This window comes from Diadema antillarum, unplaced genomic scaffold (genome assembly GCF_040938485.1).
Source record: "Diadema antillarum isolate AM-2024a unplaced genomic scaffold, OU_Dant_1.0 seq00000357_RagTag, whole genome shotgun sequence".
NCBI lineage: Eukaryota > Metazoa > Echinodermata > Echinoidea > Diadematoida > Diadematidae > Diadema > Diadema antillarum.
In genome coordinates this window covers 32,488-59,526 of record NW_027271363.1, presented here as the reverse complement: position 1 = coordinate 59,526, position 27,039 = coordinate 32,488, and the positions used below count along the sequence as shown (strand labels likewise).

The window sequence follows — 27,039 nt, the reverse complement described above, 5'->3', positions numbered from 1 at the left end:
ACTCTACAACTTGGATGAAGGACTGTACGTGCCTAACAAATTTTCTTCACCTTTTTTTTGTTTAATTCTACCATACATGCAATAACTGTCAAGCTTACTCAATACCTATAACTCACTACAATATCACAAAAGAAACACACAGCATACTTTTTGTTTGTATTGAATACAAGTAATATAACTGCTTTCTTTTTCATCTCAATCTTCTCCACATGTGTTCATTATTCATTTTATGAATAACTCTGCAGTATTTTTTGATAAGTTTTCTGCAATTTCTCTCTCTTATTTGCTCACCATGCAATGATTTACAGGGTGGGGATTTTATAGCATTCTTATCTTCTCTGTTTTCTGACCGGAGCAAACAAATCTCTTTTCACACAAAATTTTTCTCGGTGTATTGAGCATGTGCCAACAGTGAGATGGGTGTTGCCGTTCTTAAAAGGCTGGTAGCGTAGACTAAACATTGCAAAGTGCCAATTTTCGGGCCACTCTACAGATTCCATACGGAAATGTAATGTTGCCATCTTGCAAAAATGGTGCAAAATGGTGCACTAGCTGACCCCACGATGACTCTAAGAATTTACGTTCGAAGCACCGCCGCAAGATATGACCGTGTACAACAACACGTGCTCGCCATGAAAACAAGGAAAAAGAAAAGTTCTGAGATCACAGAACACTTCATCATCACAGTACAAAGGATGAACACAGACAAGGCAAGAAAAATAATCAAATATCTGACAGAAAAATGTCTTTTCACATCACTTTATAATCAGCATATACAGCAGATACATCTGTTAATCTTAATTTTTCCTCAACTTTTTGTGTGATTTTTTTTTTTTTTTTTTTTTTACTCTTCTCATCAAGTATTTCTTTAGAATGATTCTTCTGGCCATGTTGATTTATGGTACTTTGTTGGATGGCAGAATGATCTCATTGTTTCTCCTCTGTCGGACTCTGGGCGTCGCCGTTATCCCCCATCACCTTTTTACGCTCCTGGACCTGTTTGATGTGATTATTCTGAAAGGGAGAGAGAGAGAAAGATAGATAGAGAGAGGAAGAAAGAGAGAGATAGAGTTAAATGCCTGAATTCAAACACACTAGAATGAAGAGCGAGTATTAAAGGGACTGTACAGTACTGGTTGAGGTGGGGATTTGTGCTTTGAACATTTCTAAGTGAGATAATGAGAAACCTCTTATGAAATATGAAAGAGCATGTACTTTTAAGAACGATTCAACGTTTATTGATGAAAATTTGTTTTCAAATGGCTGAGACATCCCCCAAAAATGATAATAGTAAAAAGCGACAGGCCACACCTTTTATTAGGATCTCTTTGTTTCGCCTTGTTTTTGGATATCTCAGCCATTTTAAAACCGATTTTCATCAAATGTAACCCGCTACAACAAAAAGGTCCTAAAGTCGCGCACGGTCGAAGCCGTGAAAATCGAGTTTGAAGTCAGAGCATTAAAATTGGTCAAAACTTACAATTTTCTGATTTTGATATATTATTGGAGTCTAACATGTCTTCTATCATCTGTCGAAATTTTGAAGCAAAATGATCAAAGGAAAGACCAAAAAATAGCGTTTTTCTGAGCCATGTTTTTTGGCGTTTCAACGAAGCAGAAACTGGTTCGAAAATTTGGATTGAGCGCCACAGATAGGTTCCGCCCCTAACAACGACCAGAGTGATCTCATTGGTCAGTTTGCTGCTTGCTGCTAACCGAAGCGTGAAGCTCGCGCACTGCCCAGTCGACTGGTGCGTGTGGGTGGGGTGCGCTATGCTCAGCCGCTTCTCACATCCTGGTCACTGATTGGTTGGTGAGGAGACCGCCGACGCTGATGTGCTTGAATGAACTCTTCGGGGGTTACTAGGGCTTACCTTCTATTGTCCAGAGGTGAAAACTGACTTGCGTGTCCGTTGATCGCGATTGCGTCGAAAGGAAGACTTTTAGGGCACTTTTTTCGAAACAGTGATTTTCCAGACGTCTCGACATGCTCTCTTTTAAACATCGATATCTCCGCAGCCGATTATTTTTATAAAATGTGTTATATATCAATCTAAAGCAGAAAGATTAGGGGATTATATCGTGCAATTTTCAAATAATCGACCTCGCCCGACTTTAGGATCATTTTGTTGTAGCGGGTCACAAATAAACTTTTGATACCCCTTCGAATTGCATTCTCCTTGATATCTCATGGAGTGAATTCTGAATATCTTGCAAAATGTTAACAGCTAAATCATCACCTCAACCAGAACTATACACACCCTTTAAAAGAGAATGGAGTGCAGGTAGATATGAACTACACAGTTGTATAGTTGAGTCAAATATTGCAAGGACTACACATTTGATTAATTGGCGTGGTTTTTTTTTTCTGGTTATTTACCAAAGGTATGTAATTCAGACAATCTACAGATTCATGTACATGTCGCTCAAGTTATGACAAAGTCGTTGGGACTGGCAGATTTCTTTCATTATATTGAAATGTATTATAGCTGAACGACAAAGTATATAACGTTACGAAGACATTAATTTGTGGACCTGAAGTTTTTACTGACTTGTAACGAGAGGTTTGTCACACCATGTTCGTTAAAATAGGACGGCACTGTATTTTATGAGTAGACCTCCCAACCTTTCTGACTGAAAAATAGGGATGATTTGGCTCAAAAGTAGGAAAGAAAGAGCAGTTCCCATAGGAGAGTGTAGCAAAATTATCAAGAAAAATAGGAAACTTCTATCGAAACAAGAGCTAGGAATGGTCAAATTTCAGATTCTTTCCTCCAAATTCAGAATGGTTGGGAGGTGTATGAGTATTGGTGAATTGAATGGGTTTGGAGGAAAGCTATTTTTTTGACCTGAAAATTCCCTAGCATCAGAAAGCATGTTTTTTTTTTAAGTATACCAAGACGTTTTGCCCAAAGAAAAGAGCTGTAGTATACATTGTTTATCACGCACGTTGTGTGTATGTGTCCGCATGCCCGTGTGAAGTTGTGTGCGAATGTGTGCTGTTTTTTTGCTCTACCCGCATGAAATCTTGGCGTACCCCAAGTCAAATTTCTTTGCAAGGGTGAGGTCGGCTTACTCGATGACAACAACTGATTGATTCAAGCGAGGCAATGCTCGCTGGGTCACTTGTCCCCAAGAGTGACGGATAGCCTGAAAAGCCGACATGCAGAACTCAATTTCAGGATGGGAAAATGGAAGGGCTTGAACGAAGTGTAATTTATTCATGGCCAAATCGAGAATTATTGCCGCAGGCTAAAAAGCACACAGTGTACGATTACGATTGAGATAGGCAGAAATGCCACGTCGAATCTCTATTGCGGACACAAGTCGGAAGTTGTTAAGCTGACACATTTTGGGTCAAGGCTTTAATACTATCTACGAGACATTGTGGAGGGATAGGGTTCCGTTTAATAGAGATTTACATGAGTATTCAATCACCATCCTGACGAATCAGGACAGTGAGGGAAAATGTAAAAAGACCCCCCCGCCAAAGAAAAAAAAGGGAGATTAGATCTACATCACTTCTGTTAAAATGCTTGGTGAAAATTTTGCGCAGAACGGCTTTGTCAATAATAGTTTGGTGATAATGATGTGTGGTACAATTGTATCTCATGGAAAATGCCATCTTGATATTGTGCATTATTCTTTGCTTTCACCAAATTTCCAAATTAACATTACAGTACACTTGCTCTATAAAAAGAGTACAGCAGTATCACATGTTTTGCTAGACAAATGTAATTTCACTTCGGCTTTACTATTTAAAGCAGTTCTAACTGATATGTACCAGCTGCAATTACTAAAAAGGGACAAGGGGAAAAAAAGACAGAAATACCCCTACCCTACATTTCTGTACTGTGATACACTGCCAAGAATAATACAGAGTAACTAGTATGTTGTTGCCATGGCAACTTTCTTTTTGTCACTGCTGACAAATATGTCTTGCAAAACTTTACACAGAGTTGAACATGCTTGCAAAATTTCCTTTGAATTGCTGGAAAACTGGAGAAGTAGTTTGATCCGCAACAGACAGATTAGCCAACCATATGCTGACTTCTACCCATTTAAAACTTTTTTTTTTAGTGTGGGTATAAGAACACGAAAAAAAAAAGGAACCTCCTCTTTCTTCCTAAGGGGGAACTCGTGTGCAACCCCTCCCTCATTTTCGACCCACCTTCTCTTGGAACTTGGACTTGAGGGCCTCCTTGTTGGCTTGCAGCTTTACCTCCACCTTACTCATCTTCTCCGTCAGCTGCTTCTCAGTCTCCGTCTTGAAGACGGTGTTCTTCTCAGCGACCTTGGCCTGGGCCTCGATGATGCGGGCATTCTCCTTGGCGAGCTGCTCCAGCATCTGAGTCTCGACGGACTGAAGAGAAGGAATGAAAGGAAGGAGAGGACATTTGTGACCCTGCACCTCAAAACAAACAAAAAGTTGCCAGACATGAATTCTTAGTTAAGACCATATTCTGAAAGAGCAGACTTTAAGCTTTGAAATGATGTATAACTCAAATCAAATGGACTCTCCTATAAAAGCTATCTAAATATTGGAAAGAAAGCACAAACTCAGGAAAAGTGTGAACTGAGAAAAGAGGCTCTGAAGTACAGTGTCTATTCAAGCGCTTTAATCTTTACCAAACCGTGCTGGCTGTGCGACGAATGGGACAAAAAAGCAGGAAGTAAACCACCAGAGTAACAACAATGAAGGGATTATCAGATTAAACTGAAATTAAACATGCCTCATTAACACATTCGGTCCATAATTAATGCCAACTTTTAAAGCAGTAGCACTATCCTTTCAAGAGATATTAGAGTTGAAAGTGAAGAGTGTGGACAAGGTTTTTTTTCAGAAATGAAAAAGGGAACCTTCTTAAAGACTCACCTAATCACACTATTCTACCAAAAACGTTCGAGATAAACTGCTAAAAAAAACACACTTTCCTGCCCGTTTTATGATACCAAATTTTAGCATAATGTAAAAGAAGACCCGCTCTTTCAGAAAACATGAAAAAGTCAAGTTCGGCTAGGTTGACCCATTTCACTTATTTTCAGTCCTCACACAAATCAATGTAAGGGACTTTATGTTCGTTTTGAGGTGCACGGTCACATATGAGAACTGAAACACATTTGGGCATTTCCACAGTAAAAGGTTACTTTTCAGGGATGTCTCTTTATTTTCTGTTTCCAATGTGCAGTAACCCCAAATACAATCTGATCTTGAAGAACACTTTAATGAGAGATAACTTTGCCCCAAAATTGCTTCAAACCAGCAATCGATTAAAATTTATGACAAAATATGAAATTTTGGGTGAGCGCGTGTAACACAGGACAGAAATCTATGTGCTAACATATGAAGGTCAAATTATGAATGCTCATTGAAACTTTGTTGTTAATTGAATGGCTTAATTTTGATGAGAGAAGATAATAACAGCTGTAAAATTCTATTGGACATTGTGTTTTATACCATTTCTAGACTTAGTGGTGAACACGCGTAACATGGACAGACCAAAATGCGACAAGTTGTAAAGGCAGCATTGTGACAGCAGAGGTACATCTTCATCATGTTTCAATTAATCATCAGTTTTGAGCTCTATCGAGGAGACTGGGCGTGGTGGGAAGGTTTCCGGGCTAGGAAATTAAAACATTTTGACATTCATTCACAGGTAGATGAAGCCAATAAAATGAAGTACTGCTTCAGTTTTGCATTCTCCGATATATGTGAGATATCCACTTCACCATCACAAAAGCCTGAAAATAACAAAACAGGATATCAAGATGTATTAAGCACTCGGTAAACAACTTTTATAGGTACCTCAACAACAACAAAAAAAGAAAGCTTCTAGCATGGAAAGGGAAAAGGCCAAACAGGTTATTGTGAACGGGTTTGATGTCATAGGGGAAATAAAGGATAATCAAGCAAGAACTATTTTGGGCAGATCCTGGAAATGTTGTTGCGGTAAATGTCACGCATAAACAAAAATCACTGCAGGATCCACAAATAATATAATACAAACAATTATTCTATTTGAGAATAAATATCAAAGCTACAGTTGAATGCCTGACACTGCCCCTACATGATATAAGATGTTTGAATTGTAGCATACTGCCAAGTTTGCAATTCATCATACACCATTGTACAGCGACTCCATTGCACACAACACCATTCTACACAAATATTTATCACACAGACATTCAAGGCACATCTATCCCTGTACTGTATATTACACAATGAAATCTGCATAGCAGACAGATTTTAATAGGTACAATACAGTACACCCCCCCCCCCCCCCCCCCCCAATAGAGCAGGCTTCATTAACATTCGAATCCAAATGCTGGCAATCCCTAGGGGCCACCAGTCCCCTGCTGTCACGGCGCTGTGCAACGCTGATCACTACTGTCGTAAAAGCAGATGGAATATACGTGAATAGTCAACCAGGAAGGCCACTTAGGGGTATCTAAGGGGAGAGGGAGTGCGTGATATTACCTTGACTTCGCAAAAATCCTGGCTAATACCGTGGCAACTGCCTGCAGTCACTCGTAGAAAGTGATGGATCATGGGTGGTTTACAACCTGCATGCGTAAGCATGGAGTTTACTGTTTAAAACAAGGGACATTCGTGGCATGAAATTTGTCATGCGAATCTTGGCTCCTCACGAAATTCACGAAAATGTCATGCCCACAAAAATTTCTTGCTTTACGTTATGCCATCAAATATCCCAATCACAGATCTTATTAGTGGGTCTGTGTATACAGTTGGCATATCAAACAGGCATTTTTGGTATTTTGATATAAGACTATCTGGTACTCCTTGAAAGCCTGTTATAACCCTTCGACATCTGCATGTACTTGGGCATGAGAATCTAAATTTTGAATTCCCCGTTTCCTTGTATTGTAAATACTGTAGTGTCATGTTTTGACACGCCCTAAAAATTTTTCGTATTTGGTAACATGTGTGCATCAATTTCCCTTTCTCCTCTCCTAGTCATTTTTCATGGCAGAACGGCAGTTTATTCCTTAAAGGCGTAATTTACCATTTGCAGACGAAACAAAAACCCGGCATTCGTGCTGCAAAATAGTTCCAAAATTTGAGTTAGGGATAGAAACAACAAATGTAAAGATTTTAATCATTAAAATCAATGTTAAGTATTGTTAAATACAGAAAACCGGAACAATAGTTAAAATAAAATTGTTTCTACACTCAAACTGTCTACAGTCATGGTTTAGTGAGAAAAATAGTGATATCTCCTTGAATTTTAGGCTTCCTCGCAAAATTTTTATATGGTAGGATGTTTTGTGACACAACTGACCTACAGAATATGCATCAAATGTGATAACTCAAACATTCTTTAAATCACTGCTCCCAATGGTAAACACTACATGTACCTTTAATGACCCTTCATAATATTATGTCTTCATAATAGGCCGAAGTAACCAAGGCTTTTTGCATTTTACATCTCTTGACTCTGGCTCAGTCCTATACTTCCTTTAAAGATCTATCCTAATAGTTTATTTGTTTGATTGCAGTGATTCTTTTAGCTATTATACAGTGGACTCCCGTTATAACGAAGTCCTCAGGACCGGCAATTTTCTTTCATTATATTGAAATTTCTTTATCAGAACAAATAAACAATAAAGAACCAGATAATTTTGCAGGCTGAATTTTTACTTTGTTGTTTACCAACCGATATTTCGTTATAACCGTGTTCGTTATAACGGGAGTGCACTGTATACATACCCATATTTTCCTCTCTCTCTCTCTTATCTTAAAATCTTATTTTATCCCTCTCTATGCTGACTGACTTTTTATACTTTAAATTTGCCAAGCTGCCTGCACTGCATCATATCAGCTTCCCTTGAAAACCTGCCCTCTCATACCTAGGCTAGACACACCCATTCAAATGCAAGTGTCACAGCTGAGTGAAAAAAAAAAATAATCACACACATATACTTTCTCCACACATCCATTCCTTAAGATGCTAAATTTGTCATGCTGCGAGATCTGTGAAAGGTATCCCACTTCAGCAGGGTGCTACATAAGCACTTGCCCGATTGCCAGGGGCAAGAGACAATCAAATTTGGGCAAGTGTTTTTGAACAAGGAGAACAAATGCTTGCATGAATTCGGCAAGCAAAAAAGTTTTGAAGCCACCATTTCTTCACTTATTCCCCCTAACAAACTCACAAAGTCAACCATACAGAAGCCCAAAGATAATGACAGTTTAGTGATGCAGCATACTTTAAGTTAATATTTTATTTTAGCAATTTCCCGACACTTACATGAAGAACCCAAAAGCAATGCAACAGCAACACTTGGTCGGACCATGTTTGTTGAATACTCCATTGTACTTGTAAGTGTGCGAACCAATGTGAGAGCACTGTTCATTCAAATGATATTGTTTTATTAAGCCCTTGACTTAGACATGATTTTCTAATTATAACAGTAAGTATTTCTTAATATTTTTGGAATTCCTTTTTGGGCAAGTAAAATTAATATTCGGGGCAAGTGTTTCCCAGCAAATTTGAAAATCTGCTTGACCGACCAGGCAAGTGGTTTAAAAAAAAAAAGTTGTGTGACACCATGTTCAGCACGACTTTCCTCACCCTTCTCCTCCTTTCAGCCTCCTGGAGCTTAGCGTTGATCTCGTCTAACGACGTGGTGCTCTTGCTCTTGGGTGGAGACAGGGGGCACTTGTTTGGGTCGGGCTCCTTGTCATCCAGGTTCAGTTCAAAGGAGACACCACCGGAGGTCTTTAATTCTGCTTTGGAAAACAATTTCATACATAGCAAGAATACAGATGACTGTTGTCTTTATTAAAGACTGGAAAACAGTCACAAGACTATTATAAAATCTCTGTATAAATCATATTATGAAATAAAATGCATAGCTACTCTACTACATGCACTACTGGTATAAATGCGTTACAGTGCATCCACGCACATATTACAGTTTGGCAGAAAAACATGACTTTAGTCTGGGCTTTGAAGAAAAATGCTGTATCTAACACTACACTCAGATTAATTGACGTCTCTGGATCATTTTAATCATGCCGACACTTGTAATTGACATTCTATTAACGAAGGTAACTGTTCAATGAGCACCTGAATATAGAAATAGTCCACATAACGGATGGATACAGTTCATCTGATTTCAAGGTGAGATAAATCATGTCATTACATTAAAAGGATTTTTTTCTTTACGGGAAATGAACAAACCCACTGCAATGTATATCATTTGTATAATTTCAGAATGGCAGCTCTAAATCAGACAGTTCAGCATCCAAACAGAATAAACAAATACAGTAATCTTTAGGTGCTCTAATGGATATAGTATGAAATATGTATCATAAAAATCTTTGAGAATGACAGAAAGTTTAAGAAAAGAGGAAAAACAAAGGATGGATATGACATATGATATGATTCTGTTCTCCTAACTATCCAACAAACATCTGGGCTGAAACCACAAAGATAATACAGTTCATCAATTGTCTACAGTCCCTTCTAAAGGTGAAAACTGACAAATAAGACATGTAAGGCATTTGGCGTATGAAGGGATTTAGAACAGTTATTGCTATCTTCATAAGATATGAAGACAGTGTGACAAGGTCTACTCTAGTCGATCTTTTCTTTTCTTTGCATTTTTTGCTTAATCTAATATTCCTTCTGCCTAGAAAGAGAAAGTTTATTATATTCCTTGAATTCTGTACCTCTTCAGTATCACCCTTCCACTGTAATATTGCTAGAGTGTACTAGTAGGCCCTTTGATGAGGCATGGCAAAATGGATACTTTAAGGGTTGTTTGAGTGTTGTTGTTTTTTCCGTCACCCTTTTCTAGTCAGATACATGTGGTTTCTTTTTGATGACAGATATATTGAAAAAGTATTGCTTGATTCAAATTAGTGCCAAGCAATAAAATCGCTACCCCCCCCCCCCCCCCCCCGAAAAAAATCCAAAGAAAAACAAAGAAAAACAAAAACAAAAAAGTATGTTGAGATACCACTGAAAAAAAAAACAAAGACATCATGAAAATACCTCTTTCAGCAGTATGTAATTGTTACATATAACACATACACCTGTATAGTATATAAAATGTACTACTGTACTTGTAGTGTCTGATAGCCACTTTAGAGTGAGGTGCAGAAAGAATGTGTTAGTGTTAAACACAATGACCAGGCAACGGTGACCTTAGCCCGTACTTGTTGCCATGGTAACGGTACATGTCTGTAAAGAATGAAAGGTAATGATTGATGAATTCCTTTCATGATTCACATGTGGCAACTTTAATGACTGCAAGAGTGGGATTCTGAATTATAAATACAGTTAATTGTACGTGTACAGTATGTACCACTAACATTATAAAAGATCACACATTTATGATTAAACATGATATTTTACACTATTAAGAAGAAACGATATGTTTGATAAGTATTAAAGGGGAAGACTAGTAACTGATCAGTGGGAATCAGTGGAAATGCTGGGAGATGATTGTTCCAATCCTTATGGGATTCATTCAAGAGTTCATTGTATATGTATTGTTGTGTGAAAATGATTTGCTTCAGAACGATCTTATATTCAAGTAATGTGCAGATTAATGCTCCGTCACTGACCAGGGACGCTAACCTGGAAGCATTAAACTGCACATTACTTGAACATAAGACCATTCTGAAGCAAATCATTTTCACACAATAGATATACAATGAACTCTTGAATGAATCCCATAAGAATTGGAACAATCATCTCCCAGCATTTCCACTGATTCCCACTGATCAGTTACTAGCCTTCCCCTTTAAACTATTCTAGTATAAACTTACGAATGCAAAATCGAAGGATTTCTATGAGGGTCAAATTCTTTTTAAGACGTTAATTCTTATGAATTGGAAATTAGATTATTGATACCTACAATGTAGAAAAAGCAAAAAATAAAACTCTTTTACTGTAGCTAGAAAAAAAAAATATCGAGCTATCAAGTCTTTTGTCGCCTTGACAAGTATTCAACAATTAAGGAATTCATACACAAAGGAAAAGACCCAAGAGATTTAATAATTAGAACATCTTTTCTTCACAAAAAAAAGAGCTTTCTCAGATATAAATGTCAGACACCAGCAAATTTGCAGGCAGTCTTATCATTTCAGTATCTTCAAAAATCAGCAAAGGCCATCAATTATGTTAATTCGATCTCTATCACACAAATCCTTCCAAAAGGCAGCCACAATCTATGAAAAGTGCCCAATGCTGGAAATAAAAAGGAGTGAGAAAGAAAGAGAGAGAGAGAGAGAGAGAGAGGTTATAAAGTCTCATATTTCTTGTGACACTATTGGGGAAGGTTGTCCTAAGCAGCGCCTGCAAATTGAGAATCCTATGGCACCGTGTGGGGAGATAAGCTTTTGGAAAATTGGACGAGACTCAATGAGAAACATGACGCAGCGCCGAAAAGCGAAGGGCCTCGAGAAATCTAGGGATCGTTAGGGGTGATTGTCGATCCGACACTGTGTCGACGGTACCCAGACACTCCCTAATGGCAAAGAGAGTGAGTGGCTAATATCTTGTCATCACAAATCGCTCGGAAGCAGACAGTAGAAGGTTGTGCGTGTAGCCTTCAGTCAGAACCTCTGCTTTTATATAATTTCTCCCTCTTTTTGGTTCTCCTTTATCACAATAACACTACTTTTAATACGATCATGTGCAATTGTATGTCCACAAATTTCTACAGATCTATACACGTGATACACTATCAGTAGTGCCACATTTAATGCACTCTATAATTACCAGATATGGTATTAACATGTGTGTGATGTACAGACTTTGCCAATGAGAGTGGAATATCAAAATTCTACATGAGGGAAGCACACACACACACAGACAAACAAATACACACACACACACAAACACATGTTGTTTAGAATTGTCTGGCACATCAAGACTACACAATAAACAACAGCTGTGAGAAACACTGACTCAATGATGAAACCTACAATGGTGAATTTGAACACATGACTGAGCTTGCAAATATCATAAAAGATGTTAGGATGACAACTCTTGCTGGAATGACAACTTTCCACAGCAAACTGCCAATCAGGAAGCTGGATTCTTTTTGTTACCATGACAATCGTCATTCCAGCAAAGAGTTGTCATCAAATCAACTCTTTATGAAATGGGGCCCTGGTCCCCATACAGTGTTGTATCTCCTAGACTGTACAACTCGTATCTTAAATACATTCAAGAGTGTTACAAAGTCGTACACACGTTTGGAATATTCAGAATGGGTGGCACTGGAACACCTTCAGCAATGTTCATTCGAACTTGCTTCTAGTTTTGATTATTCATTGCATCCAGCATTACTGTTTTATGTGCAGAGCACTAGCACCGGTGTGGTTTCCTGCTGACATGTCATAAAAAGAAACTCCGCGGGGGGTGGGGGCTAAAACAACTTGGAAAATGATAACGGAACTACAGATGCACAACCCCTCTTCTATGTACCATGGTAATACCACGCATACAACAGAGTTGTCAGCTCTGTGCCATGAAAAATTTATACGCATACCTAAAGGTGCAGTCTGCGCTACTTCATTAAGAATTGAACACTTTGGCAGAGTGTATAAAGGTGTCAGAATATCTAGATTGTGTTTCTCGTCAGTACCGGTACAAAATGGCCTTGTCATAGACCACGGGTCTATACTGAATAGTCAGCACTGGAGGTTTATAATCTCATGGCTTTGTTTCAGCCAAAATTTTGATCCATTCCTAACTGTTGAATTAAAAAAAACTTATCAGCAACAATACCACATATCATGCACCTTCTGTTTGTTTTTTGTTTGTTTTTTTGACCAAATTGAAAAGTCAGGTACACCCATACACATTCAAATCCATTAGAAGATGATACTCTGAAGACACTATTTAATAGTACACATGATGTATTGTATCTTTTATACGGTGTGTCCACACATACAGTTGAACTGAAGTACAAAGTGAGATTATAAATTTATGCTGCCTTCCAGCTTTAGAGTACCCCAAAAGTATAAAAATAAAGATAGAATTTAAGCCATTTTGGTTTGCACAGTATAGAAAACCTACAATGTACAAATATCAACCTGTGTACATGTACCATGTTTATCTAAATAGTAATGTACAAACTTATTGACTCACCATTTCATTATTCCTACAATTGCTTCCTGTTTTGTGTTATCTAAATCAGCCCAGTTAACTGATGAAATAATTGAGGCTATCCATGGCACAGAAGACCTAGATATTATTCTATGAACATTAGCATAATGATGATGTACATGTTGTATGATCTACTTTTTGTAGACCTGCGTACAATGTAAGAAGGTAATGTGAATGACTTCTGTGAGAAACTTGGTTTTCACAATCAAGTGAGTCCTGACGCAAAATCTGAAATTGTTTCTGTTCAAGCAATATCGAGGGTCATAGCATCCAAATGAGTGCCAGCCTTTGCATACGGCAATTTCTCAGCATTCATAGCTTTCTCTCACATTTTGCACTCAATATGTGCTGCAATGCTACCTTTATAAACACAGAATATAACTCTTTCAGAGACAAGAACAGGTGCACACAAAACACCCTGCAAAACACCCAGTCAACATTACAGCACAACCTGTGTATCTCCTGCACACAAGACTCCATGTACATTTTGTACACCTTTCATTGCACCCTCCCAATCAAAAGGATAGTAGAAATCAATGCAAGGGTTGTTCATTGATGAACTGCGTGTGCAACAACCAATCAATGCCGAGAAAATTAGTGTCCACTGGCTCATTATACGTTATGCAATACTTGTCACAAGAAAAAGAAAAAGTGTACACTTTGTTAGATTAGGGCCCTTCCCTTCCACAATTAATTTGCATAATGGGCTTGACAACGCTCGGATTTGCATTCGGCCTACAGTATCTCTGAGGTGTGGCCAGCAGACTCTGTTTGTCGTAAAACGTCTGTCTCGATATTAGACGTTTCACGTGTGTGATCTATGTAAAAGTATACACAGATGCACAATAGCGTAAAGTCTACAGCTGACGGATGTCTCAAACAGTATGTGACACTGTGGCAAGATTTTGATACAAATTTGCATGGAGTCACAATACATTTGTAGACTATCAAGGGCTTTTTGACAGTCTGCACGAGCTCCCTTTCATTTTGTAAATTTCTTTTATTTTAAGAAAGATTAAAGAGAGGTACGCCCCTAGTGCAAAAATACTGCACAATAGGATACTATGAAGAAAGCAAATTAATCGTCTCAGCATGGGTATCATACATCATGCCAACTCTAAAAACTCGCACTTTCCCAACCCCAAGTACTTGTATGTCACTGCAATACAACAGTGCAAAAGGGTGATATTGTTTTTACAGTCACGAGATCATCTGTGTGAATCCACTTGTTTGTGCACACACTTTGTAAATTATGCATTTTATATTAAAGGAGACCTCCACATGATTTTCAGATTTTTACATTTGAACAACTATAAATTAGTTATACCGAGGACAGAGTTTCAGAATTTGTGATAATTGGGTTGAAGAATAAGAATATTTTCAAAATTTAGAACAAATTGCAATGAACAAGGATGATGACATGGCAGAGTCACCATAAGAATGCACGAGTTGGGGCTCAAGGAAGCAGAACAAAAGAAGAAGGCATGCATAGATTATACACCTGTGAACTCGCAAGCAAGCGGTATTGTAATGGAATTACACTGCTACATTTCTGAAATATGTGAACCTCCTATGTCATCATCCTTGTTCAGTGTAATTTGTTTAAGGTTTTTTAAACTATTATTTCTCTTCTCAAGAACCACAATAAATTCCACAATGGAGTTGTCGATTTATGTACTACATGATGCGAAATTATGAAAATTGTCTGGAATGTCCCTTTAAGTAATGTGTGTTTGAGTGACAAGTGACATACAAATTTGTACACGTTATGCAGTCATTTGTGTACTGTTATTACGATATGCTTACATGACAAGTCTAGGTTTGAGCTTGTGTGTGGGCAGATTTTGCAATTAAAAGTATTAAAAGACCACTTCCAGGACAAAAAACAAAACAAATCAAAACATGAGGATTGTTCGTGTCATTGTAACCTTCTATTCCTTTGACCTCTCTCTGTATTGTAATATACAGTTTCTTCTTCTTTTCTTTTCTTTTTCATTAAATCAGTTTTGCTAAACTGCACTGTCATCGTTTTGATAACCAACAGTTTTAACACACATTCTCTACACATTGAGTCTTTTCTTGGAACTATCTTTACTTCTTCTTTTTTTTCGTAGGGGGCGCTGGATTGGAGCATGAACACAGTGCAATATATGGGAAACCATTGCTTTGTAGTGCATAGCAATTGTAGTGTTAAGATACTATATGTGAGTAAAAAAACATATTGAATTAATAGAAGTACAAATTGTAGCCTACTGTAGGACTGTGTGATTTACAGCAATTTTATCCAAAATGTCACTGTGTGCGCTTTGTATGAAGACAAGATATTTTTCATCCCTTTCTGAATAGCCTTCAAAATTGTCATCAAACTACTGCATAATTGCCAAAGTTCAAAGTTTCATCCTAGCTACACCTACTATCTACACAGCTTGCCTAGAGACATTGAAATTATTGATATACTGCCCTTTAAAAATTTGGAGTAAAAGCACAGAGACATGACCTTTAAGGGCGATTAAAAGAGGAAGACAGACTAAGCAAATATAATAACAAAACTGTGACTGAAACATAGACTACATTGTAGATTATTTCAGCACTGTGAAATCTTCAAATATAATACCAACATAGCAATATCAATCTTAAATGTAACTCAGGTAACCATGTATTTGACATAGAGAGAAAGGAACTAATGTGTACTGCCATCTAGTGTTCAATAACTGCACAGTATCCAGGCAAAACAAGCACCCATGACAACGGGCGATATCCATCCATATGACAAAGGGATCACGTCGCCTCCATTTTGGACTGCGCACCCTTGTTGGTCTACAAGCCTTTTTGGTCAAGACTATGGCATTTATCAAGTCCCTCTATCTAAAGCAATTGGTTGAAAGAAAAAAAAGAAAAAAAAAACAGCAAAACACAGCTCAGCACATAAAACCACAAACAAACAAAGTTCAAAACCTTGCCTCAATACTTTTCAGTGGTGCACCATCCCAAGCATTAATTTTGCATGGGTATACTAAAATACTGTAGAAGAGTGTCAAGTCATTCCATGACCGCATAATGTATGGGTTACAGTCCAGGCAGCATATTTCAAAAGCATTATCAATGGAGTTCACCATAGAGCACAAATTTACATGAGGAAAGAGGAGAGACAGTGGCTTGGCCACGAAAGTAGAGAGACCAGCTCACGGAAGGTTCATTCACAGGTCAGGGCAATGTGCTACTGACTTCATTGATACATTGCATGCTTTAATCTTCATGATGTTGTCCTATGATTTACTAGTTAATTGATGAGCCACAAGATTGACTCTGGACTCCGTGCAAGGTTGTATCAATAGATGCTGTATGAATCAATTTTAAGCAAAGTAATCACAGGTCTATTCAAAATATAAAGTTCACTGACATCACTTGTTTTTGGATCTGGTTTTTAGTCTGCAACTCGAAGATTGCTTTTTATTTGGGGCTTCTTTTTGCTCTTTGGCTACTACTGAAGGCAATACCAGGGCCCTGTTTCATGAAGAGTTATAACTAATTATATAGTTGAATCCTACCCTAACGTCTATGGCAGCTTGCGTGGTACTAAAGGGAATTTACAATCGATATAATAAATCTTTTGACAAAACAGGGCCCAGATCTGAAAATCCAGCTGCAAGAGATTGGTTTAGATATACAATGAGGGTGTTACACTGCAGATAAGTAAAGACTTCACTTCATTCAGAAATTCTTTGTGTACACTGTCCACTATCAATGTCAGTAATACCACACAATAACATAGTTAATTTCCCTTGCAGCATTTATGAAAATGATAATAAAATGAAAACACAACCGTATATCATGCATACTCTTGAAAGCTTCCTGATCTATCAAAGTATCCCTCTCTCCTAACATTTATATCAGCAATTTAAATAACGTGGCAAAAAAACCCCCAGAAAAATCATATTATGAATGATTATTGAAGTGTCAAAATCAATCTACCATTATGACACACTTACAAAAGAAAATTACATTCCGGCAGAAATCCTGCTAAAATTACTTCTTTGAGTAAAACCACTCAGCTTCCATGCCATGAATTAAAAATGTGAAAAAAAAAGCTTCTAAAATCCTCAGCAGCGTCAAAACCACTCTACATCTTTACTCGTAAACAACCACTTCCCAACCACCTCCCCCCCCCCCCCTCCCCCCACACACACAAATCCACTCTGAATAATGAACATTTTGAAGTCGCAGGTGTGGAAGGCACGAGTAGAATGGGTTCATTGGAAGGTCAGGGCAAAAGGAAGGGGGAGGGGTTCAAGAATCTAAAGAAGGGGTAGTGTAGGCACATCTAACGTAATGTGAATAAAATGCAATGAAGCTGATTTCCCAAGAGTATATAGAGAGGGACGGCATGCACTTAAAAAATACACGTATGTGCCCTTTAAACATTTAAACCCAGCACTTTAAATGTCAGAACACCACCCCAAAAAAAAATTCAATGGAGAATAGTTTTCCTTTTTAACCATTCTTGTTTTTTTCCATATTAAATGAGCAAGTAGAAAAAGAAAAAAAAAACATCAACATTTACCCTATATGCACCTAAAACATGCAGGGCTAACCATAAAAACAAAATGGTTGTATGAGCCCCGCCCACAGTTTGCTTGATATGCAAGTTGCTTGCTTTTATACATTGTAGTGTGTGAGCGTACACGTTTCTGTGTGCATCATGTTGCATAACCCTGGGTATGAAAAAAAAACAATGTGTGTATAGTTGTACAAGGGTAATTCCGTGAAGTTGGGGCACAAAGCGTGACATTTTAAGCATTTTATAACTCAATACTAATTATGCTATACATCATAGGCTTTACATTTGTATTGAGACCATACATTTTCCTGGAAATTTTGTGCCATTCAGACACAATTTTGATGACGCGGTGTCCACCAAATGTCACAAAAAAGGACACCGCATAGCATCGTAATACATTTTGTAATTTTCTTTAAAAATTAAAACTGTGTACAGGAAATTTGAGATATTTATATCTCATTTATATCTTGTAAATATGCATTATACATTGTATTGCATCAAATTTTGGTTAAGCTAATTGCCATAATTTGTCTCTTAGGACCAAATTTTAAAATATCACGATGCTACATGTACATGGACACGTCACGATGCTACAGGACACTGTTATATATTGTTTAATAACTTCATCAAAATTGAGTCTGAATGGCACAAAATTTCCAGGAAAATATGTGGCCTCAATGCAAATGTAAAGCCTACAAACAATGAATGTATAGCATAATTAATATTGAGTTATGTTGAAATGTATTTTTTAAATACAGTGTATCATGATGCTACATGGACACTGCCCCAACTTCATGGAATTACCCACAAATATGTAAGTACAAATTGTATTAGGGTAAGGTGGGGAAAGCATACATATGTGATTCTTTTGCCCATCGAGCTAAATACTACATTGATTGCACTTTGCAAATAAATCAAGAACATCATGAAATTTAGTTTCTTTCAGTGAGAACAGGTTAGATAGCACTTTGCAAATAAATTTCCAAGAACAGCGTGAAATTTTAAATATAGTTTCTTTCAGAGTGAAGAGGTTGGCACTGACAGAAATGTCACATGGAAAGAGATTGTGAGTAATACATGTACAAAAGTTTAATATAATTTCTGAGGTATGATAACCTTGACAATTTCAAACAGTTTCTGATTTATTTCTGTTTCTTCAATGAGGACAATGGAAATTGTAGTATTTCAATATTCACTAACTGCAAAGGTATACAAACCCTTGCATTTATGACAGCATTTCAATATATTTACTAACACTGCAAAGATATTACAAACACTTGCATTTATGACATCTCAAAGTGTGACCAAAAATGATCCTTTTTTTCCCAGTGTTATGAGAATATTACATGCATCTACTGAAATAATACTACACAGATACAATGTAGTTTCATTTCAGTATCCATTGCATGTTCGGCAAAGGTGTGCATACAATTTGTACTTTGTAGTAGTATAAACTATTTGCGTCAATCTTATAATAAAGTTGACGCTTTGAAGGCTAGTCCAGCACTCATTACAATTTCATAAAATGTTCCCAGCCTTTATCGCACGTACTATCAATGTCAGGAGATCACAGACCCCGCCATTGGCAGCATTCTGCAGCAACACCTTCAGATGTTCTCTGCTCCTCCCTTTTTTACAGTCAAAGGTCAGCTACTGGATCCGATTTAAATGGCATCATATCTCCCTCTCTCTCTCATTTCTCTCTCTCTCACTTCCATTCACGCATCAACTGAATGGCAAACTTGAAACACTGCGCAATGCACGAGGAACATCCAGCGCCCCCTCGTTTTTTCTCTGGCCCCCCACATCATTTCTTCCGCCAAGAAAGTCATTCTCGAGAGTCGGCTGTCTAGCAAAAATGCAAATGAATGAGCCAGCCGCTGACGTCTCCGGGTGTACCCGGTGCTCTCAAGAGCACTTGCAGAAAAGCTGCAGCGGAAAAACTGCAGCGAGTCACTGCGTATCATGATTTGTAGCCATTTATGCTTGATTTTGTTTTAGACGATATTTTTCCATACATTTTCATGTTGCTGCATAATTTATTATCAAAGCTTTCATTCACATAATTCTATTCTTCTGGCAGAATCTTACAGTTCAAATTTAATTTTGATTTCTATCTAAAGTAATGGTAGTTTTTCTGAACCATTGCATGCCAACTGTTTAGTCTCTATACAGTGTATATTGCTTCTGCCCACAGCTACTATGGGACCCTGCTCATTATGAAAGAACAACATTGCTTGATTAATTAAAGATTAGTACAGAAAGGTCAGGACTTGCACCAGTCAACACCTACATTGTACATTTGTACTACAAAAGCTTTGGACATTCTGAAAAACAAAATCTCATACCACACCAATGGAAATTTTTGCTTAGGACCAAACACTACACTATCAAATTAAAAAAAGAAAAGTCGTTTGTTGTAATTCCAATGATGTATATAATGTATGTAACTGCTACACCCTGCAGAAAATGAAATGGAAAAGAAAAAAATGTCCCCCCCCCCCCCCCACACACACACACCAAACCTGTCTAGAGCTGAATGTCAAACAAAGGTTAGCCATGTAGTACAAAACTGTATGTTTACTATATGTTTTGGTGGGTGTATAGTGATGTTTTCTTTTATTTTGTTTAATTAGATTATGATTGCGAATGTTTGCAAACAATGTCCTCATTTTACTTTGCCACTGAATAGTTTAATCTGGATGTACATGTATCTCTTCAAACAGAAATACTTAAAAATCCATACAAGACAATACCTCAACCAGAAAATGTCAAATGAAATTGTACACTGACTTCTCTTCTTTATCAGTATGCCATATGTCCCTGCTCTTCCACTTTTTTTCCCTATGCGAATGCCTGAGGTGTTGTTTTCATTGACTGATTTCGAGTGACCTTCTACATTAGAATTTAACTACAGTAGTGGCAAGAAGTCCTTGTGGTTGATCTATAATGTGCTGCTGTGAACCTTGATGTAATTCCTGCCAAATCGCTCAAATTACTTTTCGATTTAGTCATCGGTGAATAATGCGGCGGGCATAAACAGAACTAAAAGAAGACAACAAACGTTGGTATGACACCACCAGTGACTCATGTGTCACACACAGGCACTGCAAGAAAAAGCGATTTAGAGGGGAAATAAATTTTGTCACTACATTAGTCAGCAGATACTTTAGTAGTCTGAATTCTGTTGGGTCAGAAATACTCATTCCATTACTTTGGAGTCCATTCCTTCACAAGAAAAATGTACATTGTATGGTAAAAGGAATAAGAATTTTAAGTACTTATCATTTTGTGGGTATGCAGCAATACAAATACAGTGTACAAGGTGGTAGCTCTTCACTAAAGGGGTGGAGGTCAGCTGAGGAATAAAAGCTTAATTTGTTGTTGCTATTATCATTATTGTTGTTGTTGTGCTGTATCAAATGTCATAGATACGGATTAGGCTAGATGGACATAAGGGGAGCCCTGCAACATGTGCCTTTAACCCATTGAAGACGAGTCCCGAGTATACTCGGGCAAGTGTCTACGGGAAATGTGTGTCGTAGCAAAATCAGCCCGTCCTCAATGGGTTAAGAACTTTTGTCCACATGCTTCCATCTTGGTACTCTGCATGAGCAGCTCTGAAATAGTAATATTACAAGAGGCCTCATCTTCCATGAATCGTGTGGAGCCCACGCAGTGTAACCTGTTCTCCGCAGGATTCTCAAATCTCAGAGGACTTCGTCCTACACAGACCATTCCCCGTGGGTATCAAGTTACAATGTAAATGGATTTCAAGTTGATATCAGTTCATATCAGTGACATTCTACCACTTTGAGACACCTCGCGTCAAATTGCACCAATCACTGTCATGATGTACAATGCATGCATACACATCGAGATACACTGTATGCGTACTGAACACACACATAATTTACACACATGTACAACCACACACAGACACACATGCATTGTACATTGTACATACCCAGAGGCTACGGATAAAAGAAGAATGAAAAGAATAGAAAATCAGATGAAAATGAAATGCAAGTGAATTCTCAGAATACTGTTCTTGTGGGGGGCCCCGAGTGTCACTTCTGAGTTCATATCTTCCAAAGATAGCGGGGTGGGAAACCGCAAGCCGCGTATTTCATTTACGCTTCACTGGCTGACTCATTTCCTTTCCCCGGCTCAACACAACAACTACCTTCAGCAATCACATTTTTTTTTTTACACCCCTAATGAAAGTCTCACATCAAAAGTGGCTTGCAGTGCCCAGGAGAATATGATGCCTGGTAGATTAAATATCTCTAGATCTCTTTCTCCATTTATCTCTCCTCTCTATATCTCTTTTATTGCTTTAATATCCCCCCCCCCCATCTCCATTCTCACTTATCTCTGTATTGATCTCTTCATATCTATTACTCAGAATAATTGAGTATCTGAATATCATATAAGAACGACCCAAGTCCATGGAAGGCCATTTCGAGTAAACTTAAAAAAACTTCATATCTTTTTTATTTGTCCAATAATATTCTATTTAACTGTGATGGGATGGCAACATACAGTTTTGTGTACAAATTAGAACATTATGACAATTAAAATTTACACTAATTGTGGAGAGGCCATTTTGTATGATGGACTTGGGTCGTTCTTTGAATCATATGGACTTGGGTCGCTCTTTGAATCATATACAGGATAGGCTGCTACGGAGATGAGAGAAGCGATGAGAGAGGGCGCCATAATATGAATGTAAAAATGACCCAAGTCCTGGACTTGGGTCATTCTTACATTCATATAAGATTTCACTCATTCACTTCAGGCACTTTTGGGGGTAATTAGGATTTATCATTTATACACAAGATGAGTCCATGCATAAGCTACAAATTCCCATGTCAAGCAGAATTGGCCAAAAATTGGACTTGGGTCATTCTTATATTCAGGGGGGCGTTTCATCAACGAGTTCGTCGGAGGTTTTCACCGACAAATTTGCTATCAGCCAATCAGACGCAAGGATTTCAGTAGCTCTTAACAGTTGTCAGGTGTAAATCACCGACAAAAAGTTTCATGAAACGGTCCCCAGGGGGGCGTTTCATCAACGAGTTCGTCGGAGTTTTCACCGACAAATTTGCTATCAGCCAATCAGACCAAGGATTTCATTAGCTTTAAACCGTTGTCAGTGTAAATCCGTGTGTCTGATTGGCTGATAGCAAATTTGTCGGTGAAAACCTCCGACGAACTCGTTGATGAAACGCCCCCCAGGTCTTCAATTATCTGGCACTTCCTTTTTAATATCTTTATAATTTCTTTTTATTTTAGTGTCATATCAATATACAACACTCTCTCTCCCACCCAACACCCAGCCCCTGATAACATTCTAACATATCCTTTACAACAATGCTGCTATAAATACATACATCCTCAGGGGTGTACTTGCAATTAATATCTTAAACATCTTGTTATAATTTATCCACCATTTTTTTGTTTTCTCCCTTGTGTCTTTTTATCTCAAGGTCATCCTGTTTTAAAAAGCCGCTTTCTCTCAACCATATATGCAATAAATTAAAGCGAATCTAATTTTGTGCTAATCAGGACTTCACGACAATTTTGCAAATGGTTAAATTCGTGATTGCAGGGTACAGTAGTGAACAGAGAAATGAGACCTGCACATCACATTCATATTCAGATCAGTTTCAAATGTCTTTAAATTTGTGATTAGCATTGGATTTTGCACAATTTGAGGAAATAAAAACCTCATAAAATATTTGGCATGTAATATGCAGTAAAATATCATATACTGTACTGTGTGCTTTCTTTAAATGTATTGTAAGCTTGACATCCATTCTAGCTGTTCTTGGTCATCAAGTCCCTCTCCGCGTCTCTGTCTTGTTTTTTGTTTGTTTTGTTGTTGTTGTTTTTGTTGTTGTTGTTGATGTTGTTGTTGGTTTTTTTTTTTTTTGGGGGGGGGAGGGGGAGTATGTTATATGATATGCCTGTCTACCATTGTCTACATTGTTTCTATCTATCAGACCTCCCAACCTTTCTGACTGAAAAATAGGGATGATTTGGCTCAAAAGTAGGAAAGAAAGAGCAGTTCCCATAGGAGTGCGTAGTAAACTTACCCAGAAAAATAGGAAACTCCTGTTGAAACAAGTGCTTGGAATGGTCAAAATTCAGATCCTTTCCTCCAAATTCAGTATGGTTGGGAGGTCTATGTCTCAGAGATTCCAACCCAAAGCACCTTCTGATCTTGAGATTCTCCCGCCTGAAACCTCTAGCAAACGAGAGACTCCAAGTTGATGTGTGCGAAGCGCCAAGTTCCTAGGGTTCTTGATGCTCTCTGGTGCTATTAAAGGCTTTTTTTTTCAACATACAAAAGCAATAAGTAAGAAATCCTTTCCAACGGGAGACACAGAGCCAGGGCAGGAGAAATTAAATCTCAAGCGGGAGAACGGGAGATTTTGCAAAAATTGGTTTTCGGCGGGAGATTTCCCGTTGAAAACGGGAGAGTTGGAGTCTCTGATGTCTTCTCGTTTTAATACCCCTATGCGTTTGACTGCTTGTCTCTTTCTAATACATGGTAGAATAATCCGCTCCCTTTGTCCACGTTCAAAGATCTCAATGGACAAAGCTTCTCCCCTCCCTGACCCCCCCCCCCCCCCACCACCACCTGCTCCTTTGTTTCACTCCTTTAGCTGCACATTTCTTTCAAGGTTGCATGCACACATGTACTTGTACAGAAGCCTGTTAAAGTGCCCCGCCCCCATTTCCTTTGTGCTGAGCTCTTTGCTCATGTCTTTCACACACATGATACACACACACACACACACACACACACAATCTCTCTCTCTCTTCCCCTCTCTCCCTGCTCATCTCCCGAACTGCCATTAGGCAGTGGCTATCTATAGATCAACTACAAGGCCACTGGTATGCCCACAAAAAGTGCAAATCCCTGGGTCAGCTCCACGTCTGAGAAACAAAACAAGGGTTTCCATGGTAGTATGCCTCGTGAAAACTTGACTGTGCATCAATGAAGCCATGACTGCACAGTCAAATTAATTTGGGCACCCACATACATTTGTAGCACGCCTCTGATGAATCTCTTTCAATTACCACGTCCCCCCATGCATGGATTGTGACAGATGTCACTTTCAAGGGATATTCAGAGCAAAACTCCTTCTCTTTCACACACATGAATGAGTTATAGATTGAAATGATGATTAAGTATGATACAGTTTCCATTTTTGAGGTCCATATTAATGGCAATACACGATGTGGAGTACATCGTATGTGTATTAATCAGCACCACAAGCCTTTTTTTTTTCTTCTTCTTTTTTTTTTTTTTTTGCTGTTGTCTCTCTGCTCCAGAGATGTCAAATAGCACTGAAAGGAATGTTGCTTTTAACCCTTTATGTGCTCTGGGTGCCAATTGCACAAAAGAGCCCATGGCTTTGTACACACTGTCAAAAGTTCCTGGCATGGAAGGGGTTTATTGAATTCCTTCAGTGTTTGTTTTTTTTTTCAGACAATTCCAACAATGCAGCTTTGCTATGATTAAGATAAACACATTCTGTGCAACGAAATTTCTATTTATTGCATATTTCTCAAGTTTCTCTTCCGACTCTCTTTATTCAGTTGCCCCCTGCTTTGGATAGCCATCATCTCCCTCCCCGTCACAAAGCTGTCTTGTTCATGGGCAAAAAAAATGTGACAAATTTCTTCTTTTTTTTTGGTGGAAGACATCCAGGAAAGGTGCAAGACATTGTCATTCCCGGGTTCCAGCGGGTCCAGTGAAATGAACATGAGTCAGCACTGTCTCATGGCGGCGGAGGATTGTGATGAGTCACGCCGTTTCTCACGCACACTCACTGCGCCTCGCCACCCGAGGGGCCCCCCGTGTCAGAATCCTAAAAGTTGCGTCTCGCAGGAGCGTCACACATTGATACATGTTTGGAAACGAAAGTCCGATACCTTGAAAATGCTTGCGGGGTCTTTGAAATGACATACATCCATGGAATTACAATCATGAACACACTTATAAATGAAGGGGGGAGAGGTTCACAATGAGTGATAGACAGGTACACTTGTACAATGTACAGTATCAGTTTTTGCAATTTTTGATATAAAAACGAAAAATTAGAAGTTGCACAGCCATAACATTGTGTGTACCATGTGCTCTTCCCTCACCTACTGTAAATCTATTAAAGGATGGAAAGACATATTATTCTTAAGCATTCAAACAAGATTTGATGAAAATGAGAATAAAAATGAAGGGTATTTTGCAAGCACGATGTATTGAAAATCCATTCCAATTCAGGTACATGATCAAGGTTGATATTCTATACAGTGCGATGGTTTCTTACAAGAACCAAGTGTGGCTTTAATATCAACTGCACACTGCACATTGCAGGGAGCAGTACAACCTAGTAATGAGTGTTGATCATGCCCTAGCCCTTTATCTACAAGTCAAGGTAATATCCAGCCCACTTTAATCTAAACATTTTTAGTGTTTGTATAGTGTAGTTTTGTATTTTTTCTTTTTTTTATAAGGCATCAGTAAGCAAATGTGAAACCTGCAATTTGACTAGATACATTATGAAACAATTTTTAGCCAACTTCAATCAATTCTAGGTCGATGAATTGCCTGCAATGTTGATACTGTTCATTTGTTGGGCATGCTAATTTTTTTTTCTTCATATAATTTCCTTGCATTTTCATACTATCACATCTGCACAATCAAGGTCATCTGGCTTTATCAAATTGGATGCAATCACAGCATTGTGCACACAAAACTCCATATTACATACATTGTAAAACTGTAAAACAGGATACCTCATGCACCTCATACAAAATACACTCATACACTGTAGACAGACATAAAATCAAAGGAAAGTGAAATACCCCCCCCCCCCATATACGATAACAAAAATCACATTGAAATACAAGCGGTTAGCACACAGATTAAACATCCTACAAACAAGCTACACTACGCTTTTGTATTTCACATCACACTCTATGAAATATGATGCTCTTTACAAACCAATAGAATCAATGACCCACTACCAATTTCTTACCTGAAGGCATCTTGAAGCTGATCTACAAGGGAAAAAAGGGCGCTGGTCTCTAGGGCTACAAGATCGTGCTCGCGCTGAAGTTTCCTCACTGCACCAAACGGCTCGATTGCAGACGTATTTTTCTGCGACTGTAGGGAGACACACCGTCACGCCAAACGAGGGAACAATTGAGGATCAGAGAATAAGGCACAAGAAAACTCTCGCCGACGTCCGCGGTTCGCACGAGGCAGTGGCAGCCAACACCTTTTCTGCTCAACGAAGTGATCTGCAAATGATA

At 38.3% G+C, this 27,039-nt stretch overlaps 1 protein-coding gene across 2 annotated transcripts; it reads right to left on the bottom strand.

Moving 5' to 3' along the window:
- Window positions 1-835: 835 nt before the first annotated feature.
- LOC139731112 (stathmin-like) lies at window positions 836-27,039 on the bottom strand. 2 transcript variants are annotated; one of them, XM_071641991.1, is made up of 4 exons: window positions 26,763-27,039; window positions 8,595-8,752; window positions 4,172-4,363; window positions 836-1,014 (listed from the first exon to the last, which is right to left on the bottom strand). In XM_071641991.1, the coding sequence occupies exons 1-4, from the start codon at window positions 26,770-26,772 to the stop codon at window positions 928-930; spliced, it is 447 nt and encodes a 148-aa protein (XP_071498092.1). In that variant the 5' UTR covers window positions 26,773-27,039; the 3' UTR covers window positions 836-927. The 2 variants fall into 2 exon arrangements, with proteins under 2 accessions (XP_071498092.1, XP_071498093.1); XM_071641992.1 differs by having other exon boundaries at window positions 8,595-8,749; window positions 26,763-27,027.